General features: G+C 31.9%; 1 protein-coding gene across 1 annotated transcript in view; it reads right to left on the reverse strand.

The window, feature by feature from the left end:
• LOC127733926 (uncharacterized) overlaps nt 1-27,187 on the reverse strand; it is a 49,306-nt gene extending 22,119 nt beyond the window's left edge. The window contains exons 1-8 of the mRNA XM_052243402.1: nt 26,978-27,187; nt 12,164-12,267; nt 10,343-10,411; nt 10,036-10,110; nt 9,305-9,412; nt 5,870-5,975; nt 4,623-4,761; nt 2,854-2,929 (exon numbers count right to left, since the gene is read on the reverse strand). Of these exons, the coding sequence (XP_052099362.1) occupies nt 2,854-2,929; nt 4,623-4,761; nt 5,870-5,975; nt 9,305-9,412; nt 10,036-10,110; nt 10,343-10,411; nt 12,164-12,267; nt 26,978-27,113 (813 nt within the window). The 5' untranslated portion in view covers nt 27,114-27,187. The remainder of the gene's footprint in view (nt 1-2,853; nt 2,930-4,622; nt 4,762-5,869; nt 5,976-9,304; nt 9,413-10,035; nt 10,111-10,342; nt 10,412-12,163; nt 12,268-26,977) is intronic.
• Nucleotides 27,188-27,430: the final 243 nt, after the last annotated feature.

A 27,430-nucleotide genomic window follows, 5' to 3' on the forward strand; every position in this document is an offset into this window, starting at 1 on the left:
TATTGTTCGTCAACTTTAAAGACAATTCAGTTGATTTGTACGGGTAAATAACAACAACTGAACAATACAAAAATAGACTGAACAGATCTTTAGCATAAGATGCAAGAGATGTGTCGGAAAGGTACTGATGATAAATTAAAACCATTGACCGAAAACTGAGCATAACTTAGTTCGAATTACATTACACATTTTTGTTAAATATAGAAACCAATAGTTTATCGATGTTCAACTCTCGTTCATCGATTAAAAAAACAAAGAAACAAACAATAACTGAAAGTATCACATAAACTAAAAAAAAGAGCGAGTCAACGGTAGGGCCGACATGATAGACGACTTCTGCTAGGAATTCATCACTCCCATGCGAATCCACTAGTCATAATTTCACAATTGTGAATACGACACATTAGGTAGATTACAGATTCGACGACTATTCTAGAATTTATAAATCAAATACACAAAAACATGTCACAAGTGAGTTCAGAGACAGATATTTCGTATCGGTGAACCAATTCGTAATGGTGACCGCAAATCTTATATAATGTCTATTTCAGCCGTTCTCCTTCAAAACTTTGTTGGAGCAGTTATGTGAAAAGTAAAATTACAAAAATACTGAACTCCGAGGAAAATTCTAAAAAGAAAGTCCCTAATCAAATGGCAAAATCAAAAGCTCAAACACATCAAACGAATAGATAACAACTGTCATATTCCTGACTTGGTACAGACATTTTCTTATGTAGAAAATGGTGAAAGAGCACTACCCTGCTAATGAAATCTGTTAAGTGTGAACAATGTTATCGCCATACTATTGGAGAAAAGGATATGTCACAAAGAGGAAGAAGTTTTAAAGAAGGGATAAATCATATGCAAAAGAAAAACTGTGCTTCAAATAAAAATTGCCTGGAACAGACATCGTCGAGATTAGTTTTTCGTTTTATGAACAACATATTTATTACGTGTATTTCAACAGATAATCGAAATTCCTATGGAAATGAACATAGACCCTTTTCTCACCGACTTGTTCCATCGTTCATATAGAGCAAACTTCATGCAAGAGCTTCTCATGAACAATGAATAGAAGCTAGAAATATCCTTTAATCTCACCTTCCGCTATATAGATGATGTCCTCTCACTAAATAATCAAACGTTTAGTGACAATTTTCAACGTATCTATCCCACCAAACGTGAGAAAAAGTATGCTTCATATCTAAACTAACATCTAAAAATTGACAATGATCGATTGGGAAGGAAATTTTACAACGCAAGAGTTGATGATTTCAGATCTCCAATTGTGTACATTTCAGCTCCTGCATATGGACTATGTAAATCTTATTTGATACGATATTCCTGAGATTGAGTTTCCGGTCTTAATTCCTTGATAGAAGGTTACTGCTAAAAAGGAAGCTATTGGCCCAAGGGTCTTGGTGGAAAGTTGTAAAGGAAAAGTCGCAACTTCAACTGTTTTATGAACGCCATCATGAGTTTTTTTACCATTTTGGAGTATTTGTCGCAGATGATAATGTCCCGATAGATGTTGCCTAATAATTCCCCAGGTTTAGACAACATCTATTGAGACTTATCACTACGTATGTAAATACCATGAACAAAATGACGTTTGCGTCGTGTGGATCAAGATATTTCTACCCTTCTGGAACACATGCGATAACCCCGGATTTGGTCTGGTTAGTGTTGCTCAGTCTCAAAATTTCTATGTATTTTGTAGACAAGTGATTGTCTTTTTGTCGTTTTCGTCTTTTCACCATGTATTATGTATTTTTATTGTTTTATTTAGAATTTTCCGCCATTTTTTAAATTTATCTATTGTTCGGTCATTTTAGACCTGTTTAGATCGAAATGGTCTTTTCAGTTTAACATTGTTCTTCTAGCTACCTTTTTATGTTCATACATGCTCTTTATTTAGAACATCTTATTCCAGTCACTAAATGTTGTGCTTCCATGAATCTTAATATACGGCAACGCATTATAACATTTAAAATACTGTTAAGTCTAAAATGTCTCCTTTGCATTTGTGGTTCGTGATCAAAGTCATTACCTTTTGATTTTCACTGGTGCTACAAACATAGTCCCTGTATTTGATAGTGTATTTTTCTAATTTTTTTTTTAATTCATCTTCCTAGTCTTAATTTTATGTTTCTGATAAAGTTAGTCCAAACAAAGGTTCTGGACGCACCAACTTTATAAAGGAGGTTTATATTTTCTAGCACTGGGTCGTTTCATCATCACAGTTATTGGATTTTTAGGTCCTCAATGCTCATCAACTTCGTATTCTATTTAGTTTTTTTAATTTTTAGATTCGAGCTTAACTAATTAGTCTTCTGTAGGCGAGACGCGCGTCCTGCGTACACAATTTTAATTCTGGTATTTATGATGAGTTTTTTAGCAGTGCTTCGGTATTGATATGATTATAATGTACTAGTATCTTGCTTATTTCTTCGTTGATATATTTTGAAATTAGTAAGAAACTAATATAACAACTCTCTCCAGCAGAGTTGATATGAAATGGAGTTGGATACCCTTTTCGTCAATTAGATTCTCAAGTAATGAAGTACTTATACATCCTTGGCTTTCAACTGTTTGGGTTTTATCTTTCCTGATGAAGTTAAATCCAGAAAAGCCGACCGGACTCGCCAAATTTTTGAAGTTTTATTTTGATTGTCTTTGTCCTTTTTAATTTGATTTATTGATTAAACCTTGTGAATTTGAGTGACAATGTATAGCTGCGTCCATCGAAAAAATAAATTGGCCTGAATGATTTTGAAAACAGTAAAACAATAAATTACGAAAATTATAAGGGAGGGACTCGGAAAATATATGACAAACAAATGCATTACATACCCCTAGACAACCAGGAGCCTTGAGACTTAAATTTTGTTCCCCATTACTACTTCTACCAACATGCGACCAACATCCGCTACAAGTAGAAAAACTTATCATTGTGATCCTTGTTGCGTACTATGTATACAATGTTAAAGATGATCTAAAAAGTAAAATAACAAAAATACAGAACTCTTAGGAAAGTTCAAAACAGAAAGTTCCTTATCAAATGTCAAAATCAAAAGCTCAAACACATCAAACGAATGGAAAAAAAACTGTCATACTGACTTGGTACAGGCATTTCTTATGTCGAAAAGGATGGATTAAACCTGGTTTAAGTTTTGCTTAATCGATTAATGACTATTGAACAGCGGTATACTACTGCTGCCTTTTATCTATAGCTAGCTAAAGCATATAAAAAACCAGGAAACTGTATGGTGTTAATACATGAATAAAAAACTGTGCCATGTCTTTCAACATTGTTAAAGATGTTCAAAGTGCAGCGTTATATAGATATATAGATTGAGACTTGATTCTTTAAAAACTAAGTATATATTAACTGGAAAACAAAAATATGCATGTATCAACTTCGTACGGATTTCATGAAAAAAAATAACTAAATATTTGAATGACTTCGTTTATCATGGAATATATCTTTGTCTTAATGTGTCGTCCCCGAAAGTATCACAAGCCCGGTACTCAACACGTCTGTTCTAATGATGTATATTATTAATGCGGTCACTTGTTGTTGTAATTCGTTTTCCTCATAAAATGTTAAAATCATTCGACGCACTTAATTGATTTTTCCCATGCATAGATTGCTTTGACTAGATTCTTCACATATTTGAAAGTTATTGGTTTTCAGTGCTATTCTACTACGTATGTGATTTTTACTTCATATGTTATGATTCGAGTTCACCTAATTAGTTTGATAAAGACAAAATTACCGTTTTGCGTACTATATTATAAGACTGGTATCGCTGCAGAGCTTTTATTATGATTAAACAGCTAACATTATTTCAATTAACATACAAAACATTCATGCTCCTTTTGTTAAACCTGTTGTATAGGAATATTTAATGGTATGTGAATAACGCTACTAAAAAAAAGTTGTATATTATGGTATAAGCTATCCATTGAAACTTGATGCATCTGATGTTGAAAGAGAAAAGGCATCTACAATTAATATCAGGTTATTGTAAGAGATTTTAGTTCAATCTATGTTCAATCTATGTTCGTGTAGATAAGACATATATTTGTCGGTAAATAGAAATAGAGAGATTGTTTAACTTTTCAAGGTTAAGACCAACTTTTCCCTGAACATCCCACAATAAAAGATAAATGTACATCTACTATAGCCCAACTTTTAAAACTACAGTTGCAAATAGTTGTATCGATATATATAAATACCATTATGCTGTAGGTAATACCTGTCGTATATTCATGACAAAAAAAGCACAATCATGACATATTAAAACAAAATAATGTGTCCATTAAATACATGAACGTTCAAACATTTCGATCAAAACAACTTAAGTCTGTAAAAAGTTTGCAAATAATCCTTTTCATTTTTTTGAGTCTTTTATTGATGTAAACAAATCTGTGTATGAGAAAGTTATGAAGACCCTAGACCAACATGCTCAACGCAAGAATAACGAATACACAACGATAGAAATGATAGAAGACAAATAACAATAGTGCTCGATGAAACAGGCTGATTTTAGTATATGATAATCCTAATTTGTGTGCTCAAAACAGTTCCATTTGTCATGTGCCTTAAACAAAATTACCTGCCGCTAAAAAATCTAACGTATGATTGATGTCCAAGCTCTGTTTCTAAAGTAGTTGTGTGTGGTTTCCACTGAATACATGTCAATTTAGCGAAAACTTGTATAGCCTGGTTAATTACATTCCTTGCCTCTTGAGTATCTGGAATAAGACCATTTACAAGGATATTGTTAAACGTTGCTGTTTTTACCTTATAAACATTCAAAATCACTGTTAGACTTGTAGGATAAATCCAGTGTTTGTAAGTGACACCGGATATTGGTACTAGCTGAAGCGGAATAAGTAGTAAAATTCAAGCTGCCGTACACTTTAATATATAAGTACACTATCAAACCTCTTTCTTTGTTATTTACATTAAAAAGTATAACAAAAATACCGAACTCCATGGTAAATTCAAAATAGGGGAAATCCTTAAAACTGACAAAATCAAACGTTATCAAATAAAGGAATGAGTGAAAAACATTTTTCATATTCCTGACTTGGTACAGGCATTTTCTGGGGAAAGTTTTCAAGATAATTTCTGACAATTTATGAAAAGTATGGTCTTGTGTATTTAAAGTTGGTGATAATTAAATAATAGGAAGAACTATCCAATCTTTAGAAGCATTAAAACGGCTACTTTTCTTGGTCTGGAGAAATCCGTAACTCTTTCTTTGGAGAACAAGTCAGTTCCCAACAAATTATTTTACAAATCTTTAGGCACGTGAAATAATTCTTAACTGTGATTACAAAATTCAACACCTCTCTCAGCTTCAGCTAGTACCAATACCTGGTGTCGTTCTCATACGGTGATATCACAAACGTTAGGAATTATTTTAAGATTTATACTTATGTATGAAAAACTCCATAACTGAGTCAATAGGCTAAGTGAGTATACCCTTGGCTTCTATGCATGTGTGAACAATCATAAGAATGAACATTGGTTATGATTTTAGCTATATATTAACTCGTAATACCAATTTCGGTGCACAACACACGTGTTTTTGAAATAATCTTTGAAAATTTGTGAAGCTAAATGAATACGCCGTTTGAGCGCATTGCAAAAAAAATCAGCCATCTAATCCGAAAGACAACTTTGCCTTAGGTGTTAGTTACCTTAGTTTTAATCAAGTTACGTAATTTATAACCTTGAAATTCACTACTAAATACTAAGCACTACATTTATATCATTTACATGTTTTTCGTGTTTCTTATATGATGAATAATGATAGGCATTATACTAAGCAAGGGAATGTTCAGATTAACGCACCTAGACTTGAATCTATTTCATAGGGTACTGTTTTCTTAGTCCACAGACGACCTGTTGTAAAACCTCTTTTTGAAATACCACCACTATTTATGTCGTTTTCATTTGACTGAAATTAAAAAAAATGTGTTTCTTATAACTTTATTCTTTTTAAATAAATTTTAACAGTATATGTATATTTATTTATGCATTGTATATACATGGATCTAACTGTTTGATGCCTTTGATTATCAAATTAAAATACATTTTACAAATAATCTTAAGACAATAGTATGTATGCATTTCAACTAACATGTTACATTGACGTAATATATAAAAAGCCAGATATGGTATGACTGCCAATGAAATGACTTTCTAATGGAAACCATAAGCCAAGGGTGAAAACAACTATTGGTCATCGTATGGTCTTCAAAATTGAGCAAAACACAGACCGTATGGAAAGGTATCAATTGTGCCTTCGTGAAAATAGGGAATTTTCTAAACAATTAAAGGACAATAGCATGTATGCGATACCAATAACATTTTTCTTATTACTTTATAGAACAGCCCCGATTTTTCCTGATATTCAGCATTGAAACCATGTAATTGATTGTTTATACAAGCAATTAAATGATTAGGTTAAGTGCTTCTCTCACAGTTGGTGTCCACTGATGTTATCAAATAAACACAGATGGTTAGCTGGTCAAGATTATTTAATTTCAATATTACCTACACTAAATACATTATATATTCTTATCTACAAAATATTCTCTTAGACAAGGTGCTTTTATTTTTGTTTCTTCTCATTTTTGCAATGTTTTCATAATTTGGAAATGCTATGACAAAAATTTTAGATTTGCTCATTTAGCAAATTTTATATGTTTTAATAAAACGTGTCAATGTAATTATATTAAAATCAATCGGGTCCAGGACCAATCCAGTGTATCTTATTATAACCCTTTGTATTTAATTCCATTTTTTGATGTGCATATATTTAGAGCTGGCATTTTTGGTGTAGGATAAATATTTATTGTTATGGAATACATTTTTCAGTATTTATCTTAATTTTTTTTTAGAATTTCCGACTTGCATGCTTGTAGTTTAAATATTGTGTGTGTATTTTTAGACTAGAAATCCAAATCTGGTCTGTATTTCGGTCTAGTAGAATTGGAACTATCCTCATCAGGTATCCCCAGCCTATATGTTTCCTTTCTTGTTATATTTAGAATGGTTCGAATTTGATTTCACTTTTGGGGATACTCGAATAACTATATTAAAATCAATTGGGTCCAGGACCAATCCATATATAAACTGTATATATATTCAGCATTTTTTCAGTATATAAGGTTCAAACATTACCTACTTCTATTCATATGCAAATGAGTGTGGACCCTCCCCCTTATTTTCCACTGAATATAGGGGCAATATGTATATAAAACACTTTTTTGTTACTAGTATTTCGCATTGAAAAGAGTGAGATCAAATGCTTAGAATAAGAGAAAATAAGTTGAAATATGAAATGAAAATTAAAAACAAAAATAATAAACAGCTGCGCCATGAACGCATGATACGCCTATCGCGTTTTCAAAGAATAAAGTTTAATATAAACTTCTAAATGTCATATTAGAAATTTATGAAAAAGTAAAAGGAGGTTATCCTAAAAGATATAAACCAGTCATTAAAGTTTAATGAAAACTGCTCAAAGCACTTTAAAGATATTGTCCGAAAACTGGAAAATCACCCCCTTTTTTTTAATAAAATCCCATAACTGGGTAATGTAAAATGTAAAATCAATAAAAAATTGAAAGGGAGCTACGTCAACAGATATAACCAATTCACCAAAGCTTCATGAGAACTGCTAAAAGCATTTTTGAGTTATTGTCCGAAAACTTGAAAATCCCCTTATTTTAATGAATAAAACCCCATAACTCGGAAACGATAAGTCTGAAATTTATAAAAATCAAAAGTGAGCTCATGTCAACAGTTATAAACATTTCACCAAAGTTTCTTGCAAATTGGTGAAAGCATTTTTGAGTAACTGTCCGAAAATAGGCATATCACTTTTTTTATGAATAAAACCCCATAACTCGGAAATGTAAAATCTAAAATTTATTAAAAAGACAAAATGGAGCTCACGTCAATAGATATAAACAATTTACCAAAGTTTTCATGCAAATTGGTGAAAGCGTTTTTGAGTTCATATTCAACATGTTGACGACAGACGGACAGACAGACGGACGGCCAGACGGACGGACGGATGGACTAACGGTATACCATAATACCTCTCATAAACGGGCGTATAAAAAGGAGGGTTCTTTTTCCAAATTGTCTTTGCCTAATGAATATTCTATTAAGAATTTCTTTTAAATATTTAGGAAATTTCCTTTTATCATTAAATGACATTTTATCAAAATAAATGTGAAAATTACAAAGAATATTCATTTCTAATCTTCAAAATGACAACAGATTATGGATCTATTCTAAATTTTAAAAAAATGGAAAATTAATAAAAAAAAAATCATAACTTTATATTACATTCCTTTAACTGTATCTGAACATGATTAATAAAAAAAACACGGACTAGATTTTCAAAATCTTATGAAGAATATTTATATTTATATTTCAAGTAAAGACAGAAAATGCCAAAATGTTGACTTTCTTATCAGATAACCTATGTGTAACATCTGCGGTCAGTTTATTGGGAAGAGTGATATATAAATTACAAGGACTTCAAACTGTGAAGCTAATCAGTTGTGAAATTTGAGATTCCCTCAAATCTGAGGGCATTCTTCGGGCTGTACTATAAAGTATTATGGTCTGATTGCTAATAATCCAACAAAACACAGATGACCAATAGATGAGGATGGTAAAATCATAGGTCATCGTTAGGCTTTCAACATGAACAAAAAACATAGCGGAAAGTAGGCTATTGGAAAATGGCCATTGTTATATTATAGTTCGTTTCTGTGTGTATTACATTTTAATGTTGTGTTTTTGTTGTGTCGTTGTTCTCCTCTTATATTTGATGCGTTTCCCTCAGTTTTAGATTGTAACCCGGATTTGTTTTTATCTCTATCGATTTATGAGTTTCGAACAGCGGTATACTATTGTTGCCTTTCTTTATCTATGATTGGCCTTACCATGACAAAACTAGATACAATTTAAAAGAGAAAAAACAACGGCTTGATTTATGATAAAAACAAATAAAAAACAGAGCAACCAACAACAACTACTGATTTATAGGAACTTAGTTTTGGATAGGCACATTATTAAAAAGATGAAATAATTAAACATTATTGTGAGCACTCAATCCTCAAACGTGAGACACTGCAGTAGCAGCACTCCTTCAGAAGAAAATGTAAAACTTAAATGGTAATTGATCTATCAGATCAGCACTAAGAACACAAATACCCTATGAAAAATGTACACATATTCATAAAAAGTATCCATATAGCTTACATTTTCAGACTCCATGTTTAGCTGTACTTTCTGAGCATGGGTTAATATATGCCTGTCCAAAGCCTCTGCTTTGACATGTTTACTTTCCTCTGGATGGATATGATTTGGCTGCAAAAAAAGAATGAAACAATATTGTCATAAACTAAAACCTGGAAAGATTATTACTCGAAATGAAATTGTAGTGCAATATATCTTAAAACAATGTATTTTAAAGCTCTCTCTTGTCTATCAGTTAAATATCAGAATAGCAATACTTGGACTATATTGTATGTGTTGCTTGTAAAAAAAGACTACTCCAGTGAAGATAAATTATTAAATTTCATATTTTGCTGTAGCTTTTGTAAATGTGCTGTGACAACAAAATAACGAATCCCATGACACTTTTTTCTTAAATCTAAATTCTAACTGAATGAAGAGCAAAACATTTTTAAGTTCAGTTTTACTATGGAAGATGCTATCAGATAAAAAAAATTATTTAAAACATAGAATAATTTCACAAAACCTTTTGACCTTTTGATTTTCTCCTAATAAATAGATATACATGTCTGCACTCATTGGATACAACTTATACATCATTCAATTTAAGTATTACAGAGAAACTAATGGGACTTGAAAGTTGGATTTTTGTTCGCATACCTTGTGGGGGTATGACAGTTTTAAATGAAAATATTTGCGTTTTACTCATGGTTCTTATTCAAAGGTTAAAGACTAAAGATAACTGTTAGTCGTACCTTGAACTTCTTGTGATCCTTTAGAACCTGGAAGCTCTCGATGATTTCCATTTTTTTCGAGTCTGGATCAACATACTGAAACGCATATTAATGTCAATGATTTAACTGATACAGAATCAAACTATATAATATTATATTATATATATTATATTAGAACGAATTATGCAATATGAATTAGATATCTCCGAAACGTACAATTCCATGTAAGTTTCCATTTACTAATCAAGTAGATATTCAACAGATTTCAACATGCTGTTATTAGCTTTCTATAACTATTTATCATAACAACATGGTTTTTAATGTGTACCTGTTCTTCTATGGCTTTTAAATTTTCCTCTGAATCTTCTGGTTTGTCTTTCTTAAATGCTACTGGTATCTGCCAAAATAATCCATAGATAATGAGTAAAATCGTTATGACGCTTCAATATCTTTTTTTGTTTTTAGCAAACAATTAATGCATGACCTTGTAACGTTAAATTTAATACACTTTATTTGTTTTATTTGTTTGATTTACATCTAAGAGCAGGCTAAATGATTTTAGCTTATGAAAATAAAAGCGATCTTGACACTGTTTCCATAAAAACGAATTCACTCGACATGGTTATAAAAAGAGGCAAAAGAGTTAAACAAGAAGGTAACAAGGAAGCAATCAAAAACCATTAGCGGACGAAGAAAATCGGACATACCATTCCAAGGAAATAAGAGAAAAACACGTCCACAAAACACTTCATGTAATACTAAAGTTTGAGTAACACAAAAACCGCCAAAAACCAGTTATGAACTTATCAAACAAATCATATCAGGGCGTTCGTAAAACTTTCGATTGGCAGATTTTAGATTTACAACTTAGAACAAACTTGTTGTTAAAGTAACATTAAAAGCTAAGCCTATCAGTTTAGGCCACAGACATGAAAGGAAACCAAATAAACGAAGACAAAACTACTTCAATCAGAATGTTAATTACCTCTATCAATACCTTTGGGAACTAAATAATATCAAATCTGACTACTGTATAATGATAAAAGTGATTACACTATTTATATTCATGGTTGTTGCTTTTCAAATCAAACTTGTTTAAAAACAAAATGATTTCAAATGATGTAAAAAATCATCGATTCAAAGGAAAAGTTCAACTGCATATTTTGCCAATCGACTGGAATTTTATTTAGTTACGTATGCGTTCTTTGAAGAAATTTCACTAATTATATACTTCTTAAAATAATCAATAATTGCTTTTACTTCCACCATTTTTACGTTGCTACATGAAAACTATTTTGAAGCTGGTTGATATTAGAATCTTATACAGCACGGACTAATTTGAATAAAGGAAAAGTAACTATATAAGAATCAAAGATGTATCATATGTACAAACGATGTTATATTGATGGGACTAGCAAGTGCTCCTTACAACCTCTGTCGAAACTATTAACATCAATTTTATCAGCACTCAAAACCGGGCTTCAGAGTTACTGTTAAAATTATTTACTCAAGAAGCGATGTAAATCAGATGTGGATGTTTAAAAATTCGAATGATCTGTACATCACTCTTATCAGCGATCAAATCCAGACTTTATAGTTATTGTGAAACTACATACTCTAGGAGCGGTGTGAACCAGATTTGGATACCAAAAAAATCGAAAGATCTGTAAAAGTGCAATCTTAGTCTCTTTTCTCTTGCAAAATTATAAAACAATATTTGACGTCTCTACCTTTTTCACTAGTATTTCCCAATTTAAAAGGTTTGTGTTGCTCAGTCTTAAGTTTTCTAGTATTTATCTGTATATGTGTCATGAATACATATTAAAATCACACATTTCAAAAATTGCATTTTTCTTTGGAATCTTTGATTCGCAATTTCCTAAACGTTTTTGATGCTTAAACACAAATATTCCTAGAAACTCTTTTGGGATTGTATTTCTGACAACCAGCTTTCGTAGAAATAGTATTCCTCTCATTTTGATGTGTTAAATGTCATGCTCTTTGCTTGTTTAAACATAGGTAGGCAATATATTTTTTCGGCCTAAAGATATTGACACACATAATGCACAACCATGTTTAAATGAGCATAGATAATGATATGACATAAAAGAATTATTTCTTAAAAAAGGGGTCACCTGAAATTACTCACCGGTTTATTGCGCTTGTTTTTTGCCTCATTTTCCTTTAGTTGGCGTACTTTGCTGCGAAGTAGTTTCATCAATCGATCATACTTATCATCTTCATTTTTATATCCTAAGAATATATATTTAGTTATCAAAAGGGAGAAGCAGCTTCAAATTCAGTATAATACTGTTTTTGAAACGGGTGCCAGACCTGCATATGATGTTTAATAAAATATCAATGGCTAGGTGTCGGTTCATGAAAATATATCAATCGACCTACCTATACCGGCTCATGATATCTTTGGGGAGAACCCATACTAATTCGAAGGGTCTACTTCACAGAAATTAATCATTTGAATTTGTATACCACAGTGTAGATACTATTCTGTACGCTATCTGGAAGTCGCGATTTTCGAAGCGATGATTTCCAACTGGCTAACAGGACGGTTTTGCCTACGGTGACTTTTCTCATCATTTGTTTACTCCTATATCTATAAAGTGCTTTGAACATCTTCAGGGTATGTATAGCATCATAAATATGAGTAACTGTAACAAAAACATGCATAAGAATATAAAATATACGTGTGCACCACACCAACTTGATAGAAAAAAGTGAAATCGATGGACAATTTTGCTCTCGTAGTACAAACCAAATAATCTTTTAATGCAAATATTTGCATCAGTTTACAGTTAAATATATACTGTTTCAATATTCTTTTCGTATTTAATAGAATATTCGTATTTCCCATAAAAAATATGTTTTCCTTGAGGATCCCAAAATAAATTACTGTACGATCAGTCTAGAACTGACTGTATTCTAGAAGCGATTTCAGATTTTTTGACTGTATGACCAGTCGTGATTTTGAAAAAGAAACAACGGCAATTTGAAGATATATACGTGTCTATGTGATATTATGAACTGTCCAGGGAATTATAACGTGTAATTTCTTTCATCAGACAATACAAATATATTTCTGATGATTTTTGTAGACGGCATTTGTATCGGAACATATATTTGGAATCCCTTTTCTCCTGGATTGGACCCCCTCTCCATTTAAAAATGGCTGGAACCCACAATGTATATTAAGTAGTTTATGAGGAGATGCACTTACAAAACCGACGAAACATATTGTACCGGTCCAACGGAAAGACGGACTTCATTATCACTATAAACCCCCGCTTTACAAAGTGATGTACAATTGAGTGTCAAAGAGACAGCTCTACATCCAAAACAAAGTGAAGGAACTGTGATCAATTATAGGCTACAGTACGGCCTCGAATGTGTGTAAATACATGCATTTTTATATAACAATTAAATCTGTGTGTTTGTACAATTTTAAGTATAACGGAGGACATTTCTGAAACTTATATATACAACAAACCTTCCTCTTATTTTAGCAACATTTAAACATCCTTATACTTAATGTAGTAAGTCGAGTACACACCATCAAGCTAAAACATGTTTCATAAGTTTTCAGGATGTGAATTTATTGAAATATATTTGTGTTATTTAGAAAAATGCCACCTTCTAATGTATCGTAAATAACTTTGAAATCACCCCTAGAATACAGTGAAATAAAGACTGATCATACAGTTTCAAAATATACAAGCGAGACTGATCGTACAGTGAGAAATTCAAACAAGTGTAATTTTCTTATTTCTGGCTTCAAAGATCTGGTTGAAACTTTTACCACCACTTGAAATATACTTCATTTAGTTAATTACGTCTGGTGTTTACGTTAATTTGTACACTAAGAGGGTAAAAAGATTGTTTTTGGGTTCACCGACTGATTTTCTTTAGTGATGCACTTGAAAATCTCTTGATTAGGGCAAAGATACGAATAATGAATGTGCTGAATTTAATTCTAAACCATTTGAGAATATCGATGTCAGCTGAATTAATCATTAAGCAATGTACAGATGATCAACTTACCGTTTAATTCAGTATTTCTATCAAATTTAAAATGTGATTCAAAAAGTTCTCGCTTCGAAAATCGCGACTTCCGGATAGTGTACAGAATAGTATCTACACTGTGTATACTATATTTATAAAGACACACTCCGAAATAAACAACATAGTTTAAAAGTTTACTTAATAATAAGTTTAATACAGATATCAAACGGACTATACTTGATATGACTTAATAACGTTGAATAGAAATACACGGGAAACATGTATACTTTTATTGCTGTGAGCATACTGCCATGAAATAAGAAGAAAATAAATAACATTACACAGTATTAATCAAATGAAATATTATCATATAAAGAACAGATGGTATTTAGTACAGTTTGATGGTTTAAAATACATTTACTACTTTCCAAATGCAAAAGGGAATATAAAGTTTACAAATAACATAGATATTATGAACATAAAAGAATTGATTAAATTAACTAACATAAAATCCATTCTGCTGATTTTAACTATCATACTGAAACTGTTTCACTTAACCTATGTAAATAATATTCCTTATTCACGATGTTGATGGTGTAAGGTGAAAAGGATGATAGAACGCCTAGTTAGAGAGACATTTGTTTTCAAAAACATAACGAAATTTTAAACGCCTCTTTAGTTATGAATGAATATAACTCATAGCGTATAATAAGCAATCGAAGTTCCTGTGATGACAAATTGTGAAGCGATTTTAAAACGAAAAACCAACGTCCTGAAAAATGCTAAAACAATAATTGAAAAACAAATATTGTAGACAGCACCCAACGACAGTCACTATAATAACATGTTCCTGGCTTGAAACAGGTACATTAGTTATGTTGATGGGTTGAACATTTTTGTGAGCGCACAATTACTAACTACTGTTAAAATTTTTACTAAATAATTGTTAACAAAGATCATTCATGATTGAATAAGGTTAGGATATTATGTATCAAATGAAAATTCGATTTTATATGCAGGACATGTACTTTTTATAGCTTAAATTAAATAATTTCTTTTTTATTTAGTATTAAATTATACTTGTTTTGTCATTTGTATGTTTTATTCTGCGGTGTACCATTTATGAAGCCTCTCAGCTGACCGCATTTGTTTATATTGAATTCTGCTTTTGTAAAATCTAGTTTTCAGCGCTTTTCTTGTTTTGAATGACATGAAAATATTGCTTAAATCATGGATATTAATTAATAAACATCTCATTTATTTCCTCGTGTTTTCTAATGTTTTTTATCGTAAATTTATTGTAATATTTTGCTAAAACTTCAGTACAAGTTTCTCTTAGCAGCCGAACTTTTGATTTTCATGGGGTTTTGTTTGTAGACACGTTAGACGAAACGCGCGCCTGGCGTACAAACATTTCATATAAAAATAAGGAGACGTGGTATGATTCCCAATGAGACAACTATGCACCAATTTGGCAAAGTTTAGGGGCCAGCTGAAACCCGCCTCCGGGGCGGGATTTTCTCGCTGTGTTGAAGACCCATTGGTGGCCTTCGGCTGTTTTCTAAGCTTTGGTCGGGTTGTTGTCTCATTCACACATTCCCCATTTCCAATCTCAATTTTAGTTATAGGTAACCGTATGTCCTTCAACAATGAGAAAAACCCATACCGTATAGTCGGCTTTAAAAGGCCCCGACATAAAAAATATGAAACAATTCAATTAGGTAAACAAACGGCCTAATTTATAACAAATCAATTTACGAAAAACAAATATGACAGATATGAACCAACGACAACCACTAAACTACAGGCTCCTAGCTTGGGACAGACATATAAGAATATGGCTGGGTTAAACATGTTTGTATGCTCTCAACCCTCCCCTAACCTAGGACAGTTGTGTCACAGCACAACATAAGAACAAATTATAAAAATCAGTTGAAAAAGGTTTAACTAATCAGATCAATAAAAACGAAAAATATCAAACAAAAAAACAGAGCCGGACGTGGCAGGGTATTCATCCATCCCTCATCCCTAACATCAAAAAGACACTAAGTACAGATCTGAGAGTACTCGCAGTTATTGACGGCTAGTTCTAAGCCAAAAACAACTAATAAAAAAATCATGTATCTAAGACTGGTATCTATGGAAAGATTATATACATCTAGAAAAAAAGTATTGCACCACCCTGATGTATTCACAAACCAACGTATTATAACATATAATATCATTTATGGCCCAAAAAGTTTCTAGATTATTTAATTTTGTTATTGACAAGACCAGGCATACATAAAATAAAAAGATAGAGTAAAAATAACGGAATTTAATTAAGTTCATTTTTATTAAGCAAGATTTTTGGTAAGTCTTGGGTACTAAAAATGTTCAATGTTTAACTATGGTTGCATACAAGTACAAAGTTCATTAGCTCGATTCCCTTTTTTGGAAAATGTCTATCAATGGTTAAAATAAACACAACAATGTTCAATATCGAGTGAAGTTTTCTTATTGTAAGCATCCAAAGATAAGATTGTCAATTTTTAGTACCCACGACATCCTCTTGTTTTTCGAAAAATAAAGTTATTTAAATTCATTATTTTTCTTAAGCCTTTTTAAATCATTTATGCCTATGGTCTTGTCATTAACAAAAGGGCATGATTAATATACTTTCGGGGTCATGAATAATATCATATGTTATAATATTTTGGTTTGTGAGAAACATCAGGGTGTCGCAATATATTTATGCAACTGTATAGAAAACATTAGAATCGTTTTCATAACAGCGTAGACAACCGTAAAACTTTTGTTGGTAATACTACTGAATAATTTACCTTTAACTTGTTTGTCATTGGCTATCGATAACAATGATTTTACGCTCACTCAGTCTGTCAGAGGCCTTCCAGTGGGGATTTAAATAATGATACACATTTCGATACATAAAATGAAACTTTCTTTTCACAAAACTTTAAAAGATTTGTTTTAAATATTTTTTTATACCATCACATACAACAGTTTCATTTTAAAGAATGATAATGTTCAGAGCTGATATCATTAAATAATCCAAAAATACGTTTATTCATTGTAAAAAACGTTTAAGTTGATGGGGTTAATTCACAAAATATCTTATTGATTACGAGAATAAGTACTTCTACGTTGTAATCATTTTAAAAGAGTGGCCTACTATTTATTCAACGCATACATGTAGGTTTTCTTTGTGAAGAGTTCCGGATAATTAAAAAATAATTTTTATTTTTTTTGTTTAAACCTTGATTTTTTTTTACATAAATCGATTCATTCATTCAGATATTTATCAGTTTGGCTTAGTTATTCAAGTCCTACACAACGTCTCACGAATTTGGTCTTTTTTTACAAAACTTATATTCTTGTGATGTATTCTTTTGTTGAAGAATGAATGTTGCCCCTTTTTTTTATTTTTTGTCGTTTTTTTTTTTTTTTTTTTTGTCTCATTGACGTATAAGACAACCGGACTACCCCTTTCTTCATATTTAAAAACATACGAGTGACATCAATACCAATTCATAACACAAAATGACTTAGTTAAACTTACAACAGAAGAAAGATAATGAACATCGCATTTATAGTCTACTTAATATCGAAGTCAGAATGTGGTCTTTGCAAAGATGTTGTAAACTAAACAAAAACAACAAAAAAACTAAATAATTTGAATGTTTATATTGGAAAAAGTAACGTTGTGAAAATCATTACAATTATTTTATTTCAAATGAATATCAAGCTGTTGCATTTTTCCGCTGCGAGCAAATTTTGACTTTTGACCGCATTTTTAAAATTAATTTTCTTCTTGTAATTCTGTTGGAATGCGCTGTGTAGTTTATTTTTTCTTTTATTGTTTATTGCCAAATATAGTCAAGATAGACAAAAAAAGTTTGAAAGGTTACATGTTAGAATAGAGAATGGAAATGGGGAATGTTTCAAAGAGACAACAACCCGACCAAAGAGTAAACAAAACAGCCGAAGGCCACCAATGGGTCCTCAACACAGCGAGAAAATCCCGCACCCGAAGGCGCACTTCAGCTGGCCCTTTAACACAAATGTGTACTAGTTCTGTGAAAATAGACGTCACACTGAACTCCTAAACAAATAAATGAACTAAAATTAAAAACATACAAAATGAAGACTAACAAAGGCCAGAGGCTCCTGAATTGGGACAGGAGCAAAAAATGCCGCGGGGTTAAACATGTTTAGCGAGATCTCAACCCTCCCCCTATACATCTAGCCAAAGTAGATTAAACAAACACGCAGCAATACACCGCTACATATCGTGCCAAAGTCGAGCTGGGGAGGGTGCATGTTATACTGATTTAACTCCGACTGGATTGTGTGCCTGCACCAAGTCTAGCCAGGAAGGGATTGCATGTTAAACTGGATTAGCCCCACTACATTTTGAGCCAAACGTCCGGCTATCCGGGTTTTGTGTTGTTCATTGTTGATTAAACGTCTATTTTACTATTTGTGGTCTCTTAATTTTCCTACCTTTTATCTTTTTATTTATTATTGTCGTATAACAGATCTAAAGCCGTTTAATTACGAAACTATCTGCAATATATTTAATAGTCCTAAACATGCATGAAAAATTTGACACTAGACGTTACGCAAACAAATATCAATACACCAATGTTTCTAAAGTCACAATTGATACAACTTTATATAAAAATAAGGAGATGTGGTATGATTGCTAATACGACAACTATCCACCAAAGTTCAAATGAAATGGATGTAAGCAATTATAGGCAACCGTACGGCCTTTAACAATGAGAAAAACCCATATCGTAAAGTCGGTTTCAACACGAAAAATATGAAATAATTCAATTGAGAAAACCAATGGCCTAATCTACAACAAAACAATTAACGAAAAATAAATGTTCTGCTCTTTGGTCGGGTTGTTGTCTCTTTGATACATTCCCCGTTTCAATTCTCAATTTTATTATAGATATAACTGCATATAAAAATAAGAATATGTGGTGTGATAGACAATCAGACAAATCCCTTCCAGTGGTCAACAGACGTTAGAAATATAGGTCACCGTACGACCTTCAACAATAAGCAAAACACACACTGTATAGCATGAAAGCTTCAAATGGCCTCCTCATGACAAACACGAAAGTTGAGTGGATGCAGAACAGAGCGAATGAAAAAAACACGGATACCGCATGGAAACTGGCAAATGGTCCGCAATATTACTTTGGTCAACTCACTAACTTGAAATTAAAGACCTGGCGAATCTAAGTCGTTATCTATGGCTGAGATGTATGTTTAAAAAAAAGGGGAAAATCAAGGTTTGTTTGGACATTTTTATAATGCAAGTCTTGGTTTTAAATTATTTGTGAGTAAGCTTAAGGAGTCAATAACAAATAATAACTCCCAGAAAGACGGGAAAATCCATAACGAAAGAAAAAATGAATATACGAACTACAGTGCACAGTATATTAAAAACATATTTTATTTGCGATCAGAAAATGTACGAAGTCGTCCATTACTATGTAAATTGGGTCGATTAAAAAAAGCTGAATATTTTACTGTTGATAAGGTTTTTTCACAAGTATAGTAGTTAGCAGAAAAGTTCACCAAACCATACATTTTACCTATTCAAAAACGTAAATGCAAATTTCACAAGGCTTGATCCAAATAGATTTTTAACTGTCTAATAACTTGCAAGTACAAAAAAGACAGGACAGAAGTATATTTTGTCTATATGTTTTGTGTTTGCACACTTTTTAAAGTTGATCATGCATTCGTTCTAAAATAAAATTTTGACCAGATAAAAGTTAAAAGATGACATAATTAGACAACCGCAATTGTTAAATCGCTTTGACGTCTGAAAAAAAAGATAACAATCAACACATGCATTGTAACTTTTAAAGCCAGTTAAATCTTTTTTTTGCTGAAAGAACGTGCGATATCATAAAAATTGATTATCAAAACATAACAAACACACAAGTAAAGAACGTTTAAGTATTTAATATAAATCAAAAGACAAAGGTTATTCCTGATTAAAATTGAGAATGGAAATGGGGAATGTGTCAAAGAGACAACAACCCGACCATAGAGCAGACAACAGCTGAAGGCCACCAATGGGTCTTCAATGCAGCGAGAAACTCCCGCACCCGGAGGCGTCCTTCAGCTGGCCCCTTAACAAATAAGTATACTAGTTCAGTGATAATGGACGTCATACTAAACTCCAAATTATACACAGGAAACTAAAATTAAAAATGATACAAGACTGGCAAAGACCAGAGGCTCCTGACTTGGGACAGGCGCAAAAATGCGGCGGGGTTAAACATGTTTTTTGAGATCTCAACCCTCCCCCTATACCTCTAGCAAATGTAGAAAAAACAAACGCACAACAGTACGCACAGTAAAACTCAGTATAAGAGAAGTCCGAGTCGGATGTCAGAATAGGAAACAAAAGAAAATAAACAAAATGACAATAATACATAAATAACAACAGACTACTAGCAGTTACTGACAAGCCAGCTGCAGACCTCAATTAAACTGATTGAAAGATTATGTCTTCATCATATGAATATCAGGCACAATCCCTCCTGTTAGGGGTTTAGTATTATACCGTCATAAAATATATGAGAAGAACATAACCCGTGTCATGCCAACAACTTGTTTTAGAATAAATGTGTTAATTCCGATGCAAAGACCCTATAAGTGAATCAATATTAAAGCCAAAATATGCAATCTTTAATGACCTGACAACAGTATCGTAACTTTATCCCTTCTCAATAAGTCTGATTAATGGTTTTGTTAGCTTTTAAAGGGGAATACTGACATTTTTGTGCTTTGTAAAGAATATTACCATAAAAAAAGATTGGATGTGAAATAGTTTTTCGAATTATTTTATTTAGGCGTTGAGACCCTTTGGTGACCCCACAGTTTAAATGTCTATAATAAATACGTCGTGAGTAGTGGGCTTTACAGACGAACGTTCACCTAATCTGACCCAGTTAATGGGATATTTTAGCGCGCCAACCAATGGTCTCGTCTACACTGTTATGCACATGATTCTAATTTGAATCAAAATTGTCACAGCAGACACAAGAATAGTGAACGAGTTTGAAATAAAACACATCGCAGTTACCATATACAAATCCAAATGTCATAACTAACAGCCTAAGCAAGACATTACTAAGTAGTCAATGGATTTGTTTGTATTCACATACATTGTTTTTTTTATAAATACTCCTACTGAGTGAAGACCATTATGAATATCAGCTCATACATTGGAGAATTGAAAACGGAGAACTATACACTTGATATCATGAACTAGAAATGGATGGATTGGTGACTCTTTAACGTCTAATGGCAAATTAAATGCATTTCAGGACGAGACCATATTAACATGATATGGATATAAACCCTGCTCTGTACTAGAATGACACGCTGAGTCGAATTTTAACCGCGCTAGTTCACAAGGTAACGTTTCGAAGGAACACATGTCAGTCTATCCGGACACATTATTTTGACTCCGAGTCGAGAAGTCTTTGCGCTTATTTCTTAATGTCGCATGTTAAGCGGAGAAGCAGCAAATACAAATTTTGAAGCCTTTGGTTTGACCCGGCCGGGGTTCGAATCGACGACCTCTCGCACCCGTGACTAACACGCCACGATAAATCAGAAAAGTGTCTTCGATAATATATCTTTTAGTAATGAAAATCGTCTGCTTTTGTCAATATATTAATGCAAATTTAGCAGGAAATTGAGTAACAATTTTACGATTGCAATTCACAGTGAAAGAAATGAAATAACCAAAATACCGAACTTAAAGGTTTATTCAAAAATGAGTCCATAAAAACTGAAACACAAATAAACGCTCTAACATATCAACCAACAGAACTACTGGAAAACAACAGTTATATTCTTGAGTGACAGTCGTATAATAGTTCCGTTATATTAACAACATTGTGTGAGCAATCCAACCAGACATAATTAGTTAACGTTACAATAATTGGGATCCAGCAGCAAAATTGCACAAACAAACAATGCGCATCATAGATATACAACATAACTAAATTAAAAACTGTTATCCAAACAAACATACAATTAAATCAAACATAGACGCTAACAAAAACTTGTCTGTAGTTGATAGTAAATATAATCGAGTACAGCATTGAAAAACATAATTACAAATACACTAGTTCCCAATAAAGTACAAAATAAGTAAATTATAAATACGAGAGTTCACAAAATGAAAACAATACTTTAAAAATGCAATGTGTCCGAAGCGCTCAATTTGCTTTAATTGCATCAGGAACACCCAAAGCCATAAATTTGAAAGCCAGATGTTTAAATACAGATCCTGTTCAAAAGTGGCATACTAGTACAAGGACATGTTGACACTAATATTCCTACCAAACTATGAGCCAGGTATCATCCATTTTTTTTAGTGTCAAACACCGATGACGGTTTTCAAACTTAAGGCAGCTGCAAGCTCATCATTATCGGATGAGTTAAGGAACGTAATATTCCTTATGCTGATGATGCTAAAGAGAGGAAAATTTATAATTTGAAAATTGAAATCGTATCATGTGTCATAGGCTCCGGTACTGAGATGACCGCTGGAGTCAAATTCGATGTTTATGTCTAAAATCGAGACGGAGGAAGCTGTGTCTTTGGTTTCTTTTATCTCTAGGTCTAGAGGATATATTAATGGAAGCCAATCAGAAAAGTTTGAATTGTTAAAATTAAATAATCTTACCTCTTTGATCTTCTTTTCATGTATAAGTGCCTGAAAGAACGCCTACTCATCAAAAAGGGCCTGTTAGGAGAAGTGCACAGTTGGTTCCAATAGAAATTTCGAGAACCGGTTTAAAAAAATACCTCCAAATTCAACAATTATATTGTCAATGAGAAAAATCAGCATCCTAATCACTTGTTCTTCAGTGCAGTAAGGCAGAATTATTTGATACCGAAATTCATGATGAACAAAATATATAGTTTTAGAAAATTTGTGGTGATATCCCTTCCCAAAAAAATAAACGCGTTCAGCAAAATATAATTTAGTCAAAGAAACAAAAATGAATAAATCTCTATTAATAACTTTGAAATAAACTAAGCAGAGGAGAAAGAGGGTAGTACTTGCAACTCCCAAAAACAAACAAGACAGGTTTAACACCACACCCTCATTTTTACCAAATAGTTCATGGAAGTCTCTTCTTTTAATCTAAATAATCTTAAAAAGTCAATGTGGAATTAATTGAATCTGACAAATTATTATTCAGTACTATAATATGTAAAGTCTGTACATATTTGGCGGCAAAAGAAATTGAAAAACGTACGGTACCGATTTTCGTACGTATGTTACGTGGAATAACTTCACAGTTACGATAGAGTCCTAAAGTGTTCGGGAGCCAAATATATGACAGATTTGTGCAAAACACTAGATCATGCAGTTAGAGGAATATATTAATTGGGTAAATATGTGTTCGGAAATGATCTCAGTAGTTGGTATACAATTCATGACGTAAAAGACATGATCTGCAGTTTTTATTGTTTAAATGTCACGATCACTTAAACCACAATTAACAATTAAAATAGGTTTCAAATTATTTGTCAACGAAAAATTGAAATACATAATAGTGCTGATTTTGGAACTTTAAATTATCAAATATCAATTAATTTCCCAGCATTATGTTTCAGAGCATGGCCTATATGTGTTAATTCAGATCAACGTGTTATCTGACATTTCGTGTTATAAAATGAAATTTTATAATGTGCACCTCAGATTAATTTGTTTTACTTTTTACAAGCTTTTTATCTGTCACGAAATCACACAGCTGTTTTAATGTGTACTTAATTTGAGAAGAAAGGTTTATTGTTTGAGAAAACTTTAATTTTCAACAAACCATGTCACTATATATGTTTAAATTGTTTCTGAAGAAAGGAAAAGTTACCACTGACCTCACATTCGTCGACAGATTATGCAATGAATTGTTTTTTAACAATGTATGTAATAATGAAATAATTTTGGCAGTAGCTTGCTCGTATTTACACAGGTTGCAGTTCAATTTTATGCGTATGGGATGTGCAGTTTGTTTGGTTTATTGTTTTTTTTTTTAAAACTTTTTTTTTGCTTTTTTCGAAGTTAGGGGGCTATCTCCATTTTTACAAGGTAGACTGGTTTAGAATATATTTTCAGGACAAAAATAAGACAGGTGTTACCCGTGAATGAGTAATACGAGTCCGTATGAGTTACTTCTAGCCTTCAAAACGACATTACTCTTATTTCATGATTTTTAATCTTTTTTACGAAAATTACAGTATTCATTAATTTTATAAAGGCAAGAACAAATATACTACCTGAACTGACATTATTTTGAAATTCGAAAGGAACAAATATGACGGTTCAGGACACATAAAACAAAATTGGTTATATTTATGTATGAAAAAACTTAGTAATAATATTAGTATTTTTTCACAAATTTGTTTACTGTAACCAAATGCAGTTTGATTATAGGAATAACGAGTTTAAAAAAGACTGAATTGTCGGACAAACATCGGTGAAGTTTCAATAAAGGAGTGACGACCTTGTGGAATTAATGTAACTGTTTTGCTACCAAAAAAACAAAAATATCTGTTAAGTATGTATTTAATTTTGAAACATAAAACTACACTGAAATAGGTCTCATTATATATTTATTTGATTATTCAAATGCCGAAAAAGGCGTAAGCCAGTGCCAACCGTGCGAGACCCTCATGAGTAGTCAGGGTCGTTGAACACCCCCTAGTCATTTTATATCATAAAGACTGAACACTATTTTTATGCAAAGATATGTCTTTTATTTTCTGTCCAAAATAGTCAGCATCTATGTAATCTTATAAGCTGTGATTTTCAAGTAATATGCATTTGGTATTGTTATAGTACCAATATTACTCAATTAAATCAAATCTTAACCATTTGAATTTACCCTCCCCCTATTTAATCTCCAATATGAAGGAATATAGATTGTGATATTGAGCTTGTTTCTTGTAAGTGGATATGCATTTTGATAGTCGGCGATTTAAAAAGTCGTTTTAAAAAGATATATTTTTTAGAACGGGAATGATCTACGCTTAGTACATTTTGTACATGTATATGCGGTTAGTTAAACATTTTATAAAGGATTACACACAAATTGGTGTAAGAAATGTTAATTCAACCGATATACAGTGCTGAATATTTAGCAGTACCAAAGATCGTTCCTGAAATTTCATAGATCAAACGAGTAAAAATTGTACATGAAGATAACTCTTGATATATACGTATCCTATAACATTCTTTCCAGATGGGAAAATGTTATCAGCTAATACAGAAATGTTTGAACGAATACTGTTTTTATGCGATAATTGTTTTGAAGTATTGTCTTTAAGACAATGTTAAATGAAAATTTTTGATTTTTGATTTTGTTCATTTCAATACTTTACAACATTCTATTTTACTGTCATTCGGAGTCTAAATCATGTAAACGTTAAATATTTTTAACGACAACTATTAGATATTATATTTTTTTTCATTTACATAAATCATTAAAAATTGTATCCGTTTTTATGTCCATATATTCGCAGCAAAAAATATAATAAAATGATAATACGGTCACCGACTTCGTTTTAACAGTACACATCATTGACAGTGGTGTTTAAGTGGAAAAAATACATCAAAACGTCTAAATAAGCGTATGGTTATCGCGTTGTTGGTCGTAAACGTCGATTTTTGACGTTTTTAACTATCAACTAGGTAACAGAATAATTAATTGATAGACAAAATCGAAGTCGGAGTTCATATGATTATTTCATATCATTAAAAAGGAAATTAACAACATATAATGTTTTAAGAAAAATCTATGGATTTGAAATTGGAGATTTGATGTTTTAAGACAAATTTATGAACGTTTTTCGTTGATTTTTTGTGCTTTCACAAACGTTCACCTATTTTGAAAGAATTCAATCATTTATATTTCAAAACATATAAGAGATAAATGCATTATTTTTTTCGATTTTCAGTTGTAGTTCAACGAGTCAAAATTGTATGCAAAATTTTACCATAATCTGTGACATAGAACATTAACTGTTCCTTGGCCTTAAAGTTTTGGTAAAACATTGAATTATTTGACTTTAAAACATGATATATTTATTGTTCAGTTATGCTGTTTTAAAATCGTTGAAATATGTACGGACAGACATAAAGTATCTAAACTTTCCAGAGACTTAGATTCTTCATGACAAATCTAGTATATCTCTGAAATACGAATGGAGTGACAGAGGCAGCAAATCACCCGGATATACAAAAGAAATGTTTTTGGTATTTTGCACCTGTTATCCCATTCTATATTCAGAATGGTGATTTATTGATTATGTATGTAATTGTATGAGAACAATTTTGTTGAACAGCTATGTAAAAACTAGTGGAATAATATGAATAACTTATATCAAGTGTTTCAAGTGTTTGCTTCAGTTTTAATTTCTGACTTTGAAGGGCATAAACTGACAAATTCATTAACGCTGAATTGATTCAAACTCCTTGATTTGCTTCATTTTAAAATATTTACTCATAGGCACAGCTAAGCTTCCGTCTTTCTACAGATACATATATAATGCAAAGACTTTTTTACAAGTCCTGCTCCTAAGTTGCCTTGTTGCCCTCCTCTTTTAAAATCCTGGATCCGCAACTGGTTCTAGAATTACGTCGTGTGTATTTTAGGAATTAACTCTGATTAAACTGCAGATCTTCATGTGGCCTCTTAAATAGACGCTTGATTGTAAAAATCAGTAAAAACTAAAAGATCTCACTTTTTTCTCAAATATATATGAACAAACCTGATTTGTTTAAGGAATGGGTTATGAAAATATAAACAGTTTTATCGCAAATGTGCTACAATGAAATATGTTGTTGAAAGTAGAATGTGAAGTATTGTATACGAATGAAATGACTCACCGTTAAAATGGTCTGTATAGCTTAAACAAGCAACGAAGTTGACAATCAAAATACTGAAACATAAGAAGGACTTCATTGCTCCAGGAGTTGTGGTGTCTATATAATATGAACCTTTTTTATATCCAAAACAAGTCATCGGATGAGGGAATATGCCATGCTTGACTGCCGATTATTTTTGACATTGCGAGTCAGGGTTTGTTCATTTACATTTAATTTAAATCAAACTGAAATGACTGAATATACATTTAAGTATAAATAGTTTTACGTGTTATCATAGAATATTTTTGTGTGGGTTTTTCTGTGGATTCTGTCTTTCACATTAAATTCATTAAATCCACTCTTTGTACAACATCCGATGAACAAAAATGTAACAACAATGGTGTTACAGTGAAGAAACAATTGTGGGCCATAATGAGTTCATTTCAAATTCTGTAGAAGTTGAATGCAAAGTAA

This window comes from Mytilus californianus, unplaced genomic scaffold (genome assembly GCF_021869535.1).
Source record: "Mytilus californianus isolate M0D057914Y unplaced genomic scaffold, xbMytCali1.0.p SCAF_3, whole genome shotgun sequence".
NCBI classification, from domain to species: Eukaryota; Metazoa; Mollusca; class Bivalvia; order Mytilida; family Mytilidae; genus Mytilus; species Mytilus californianus.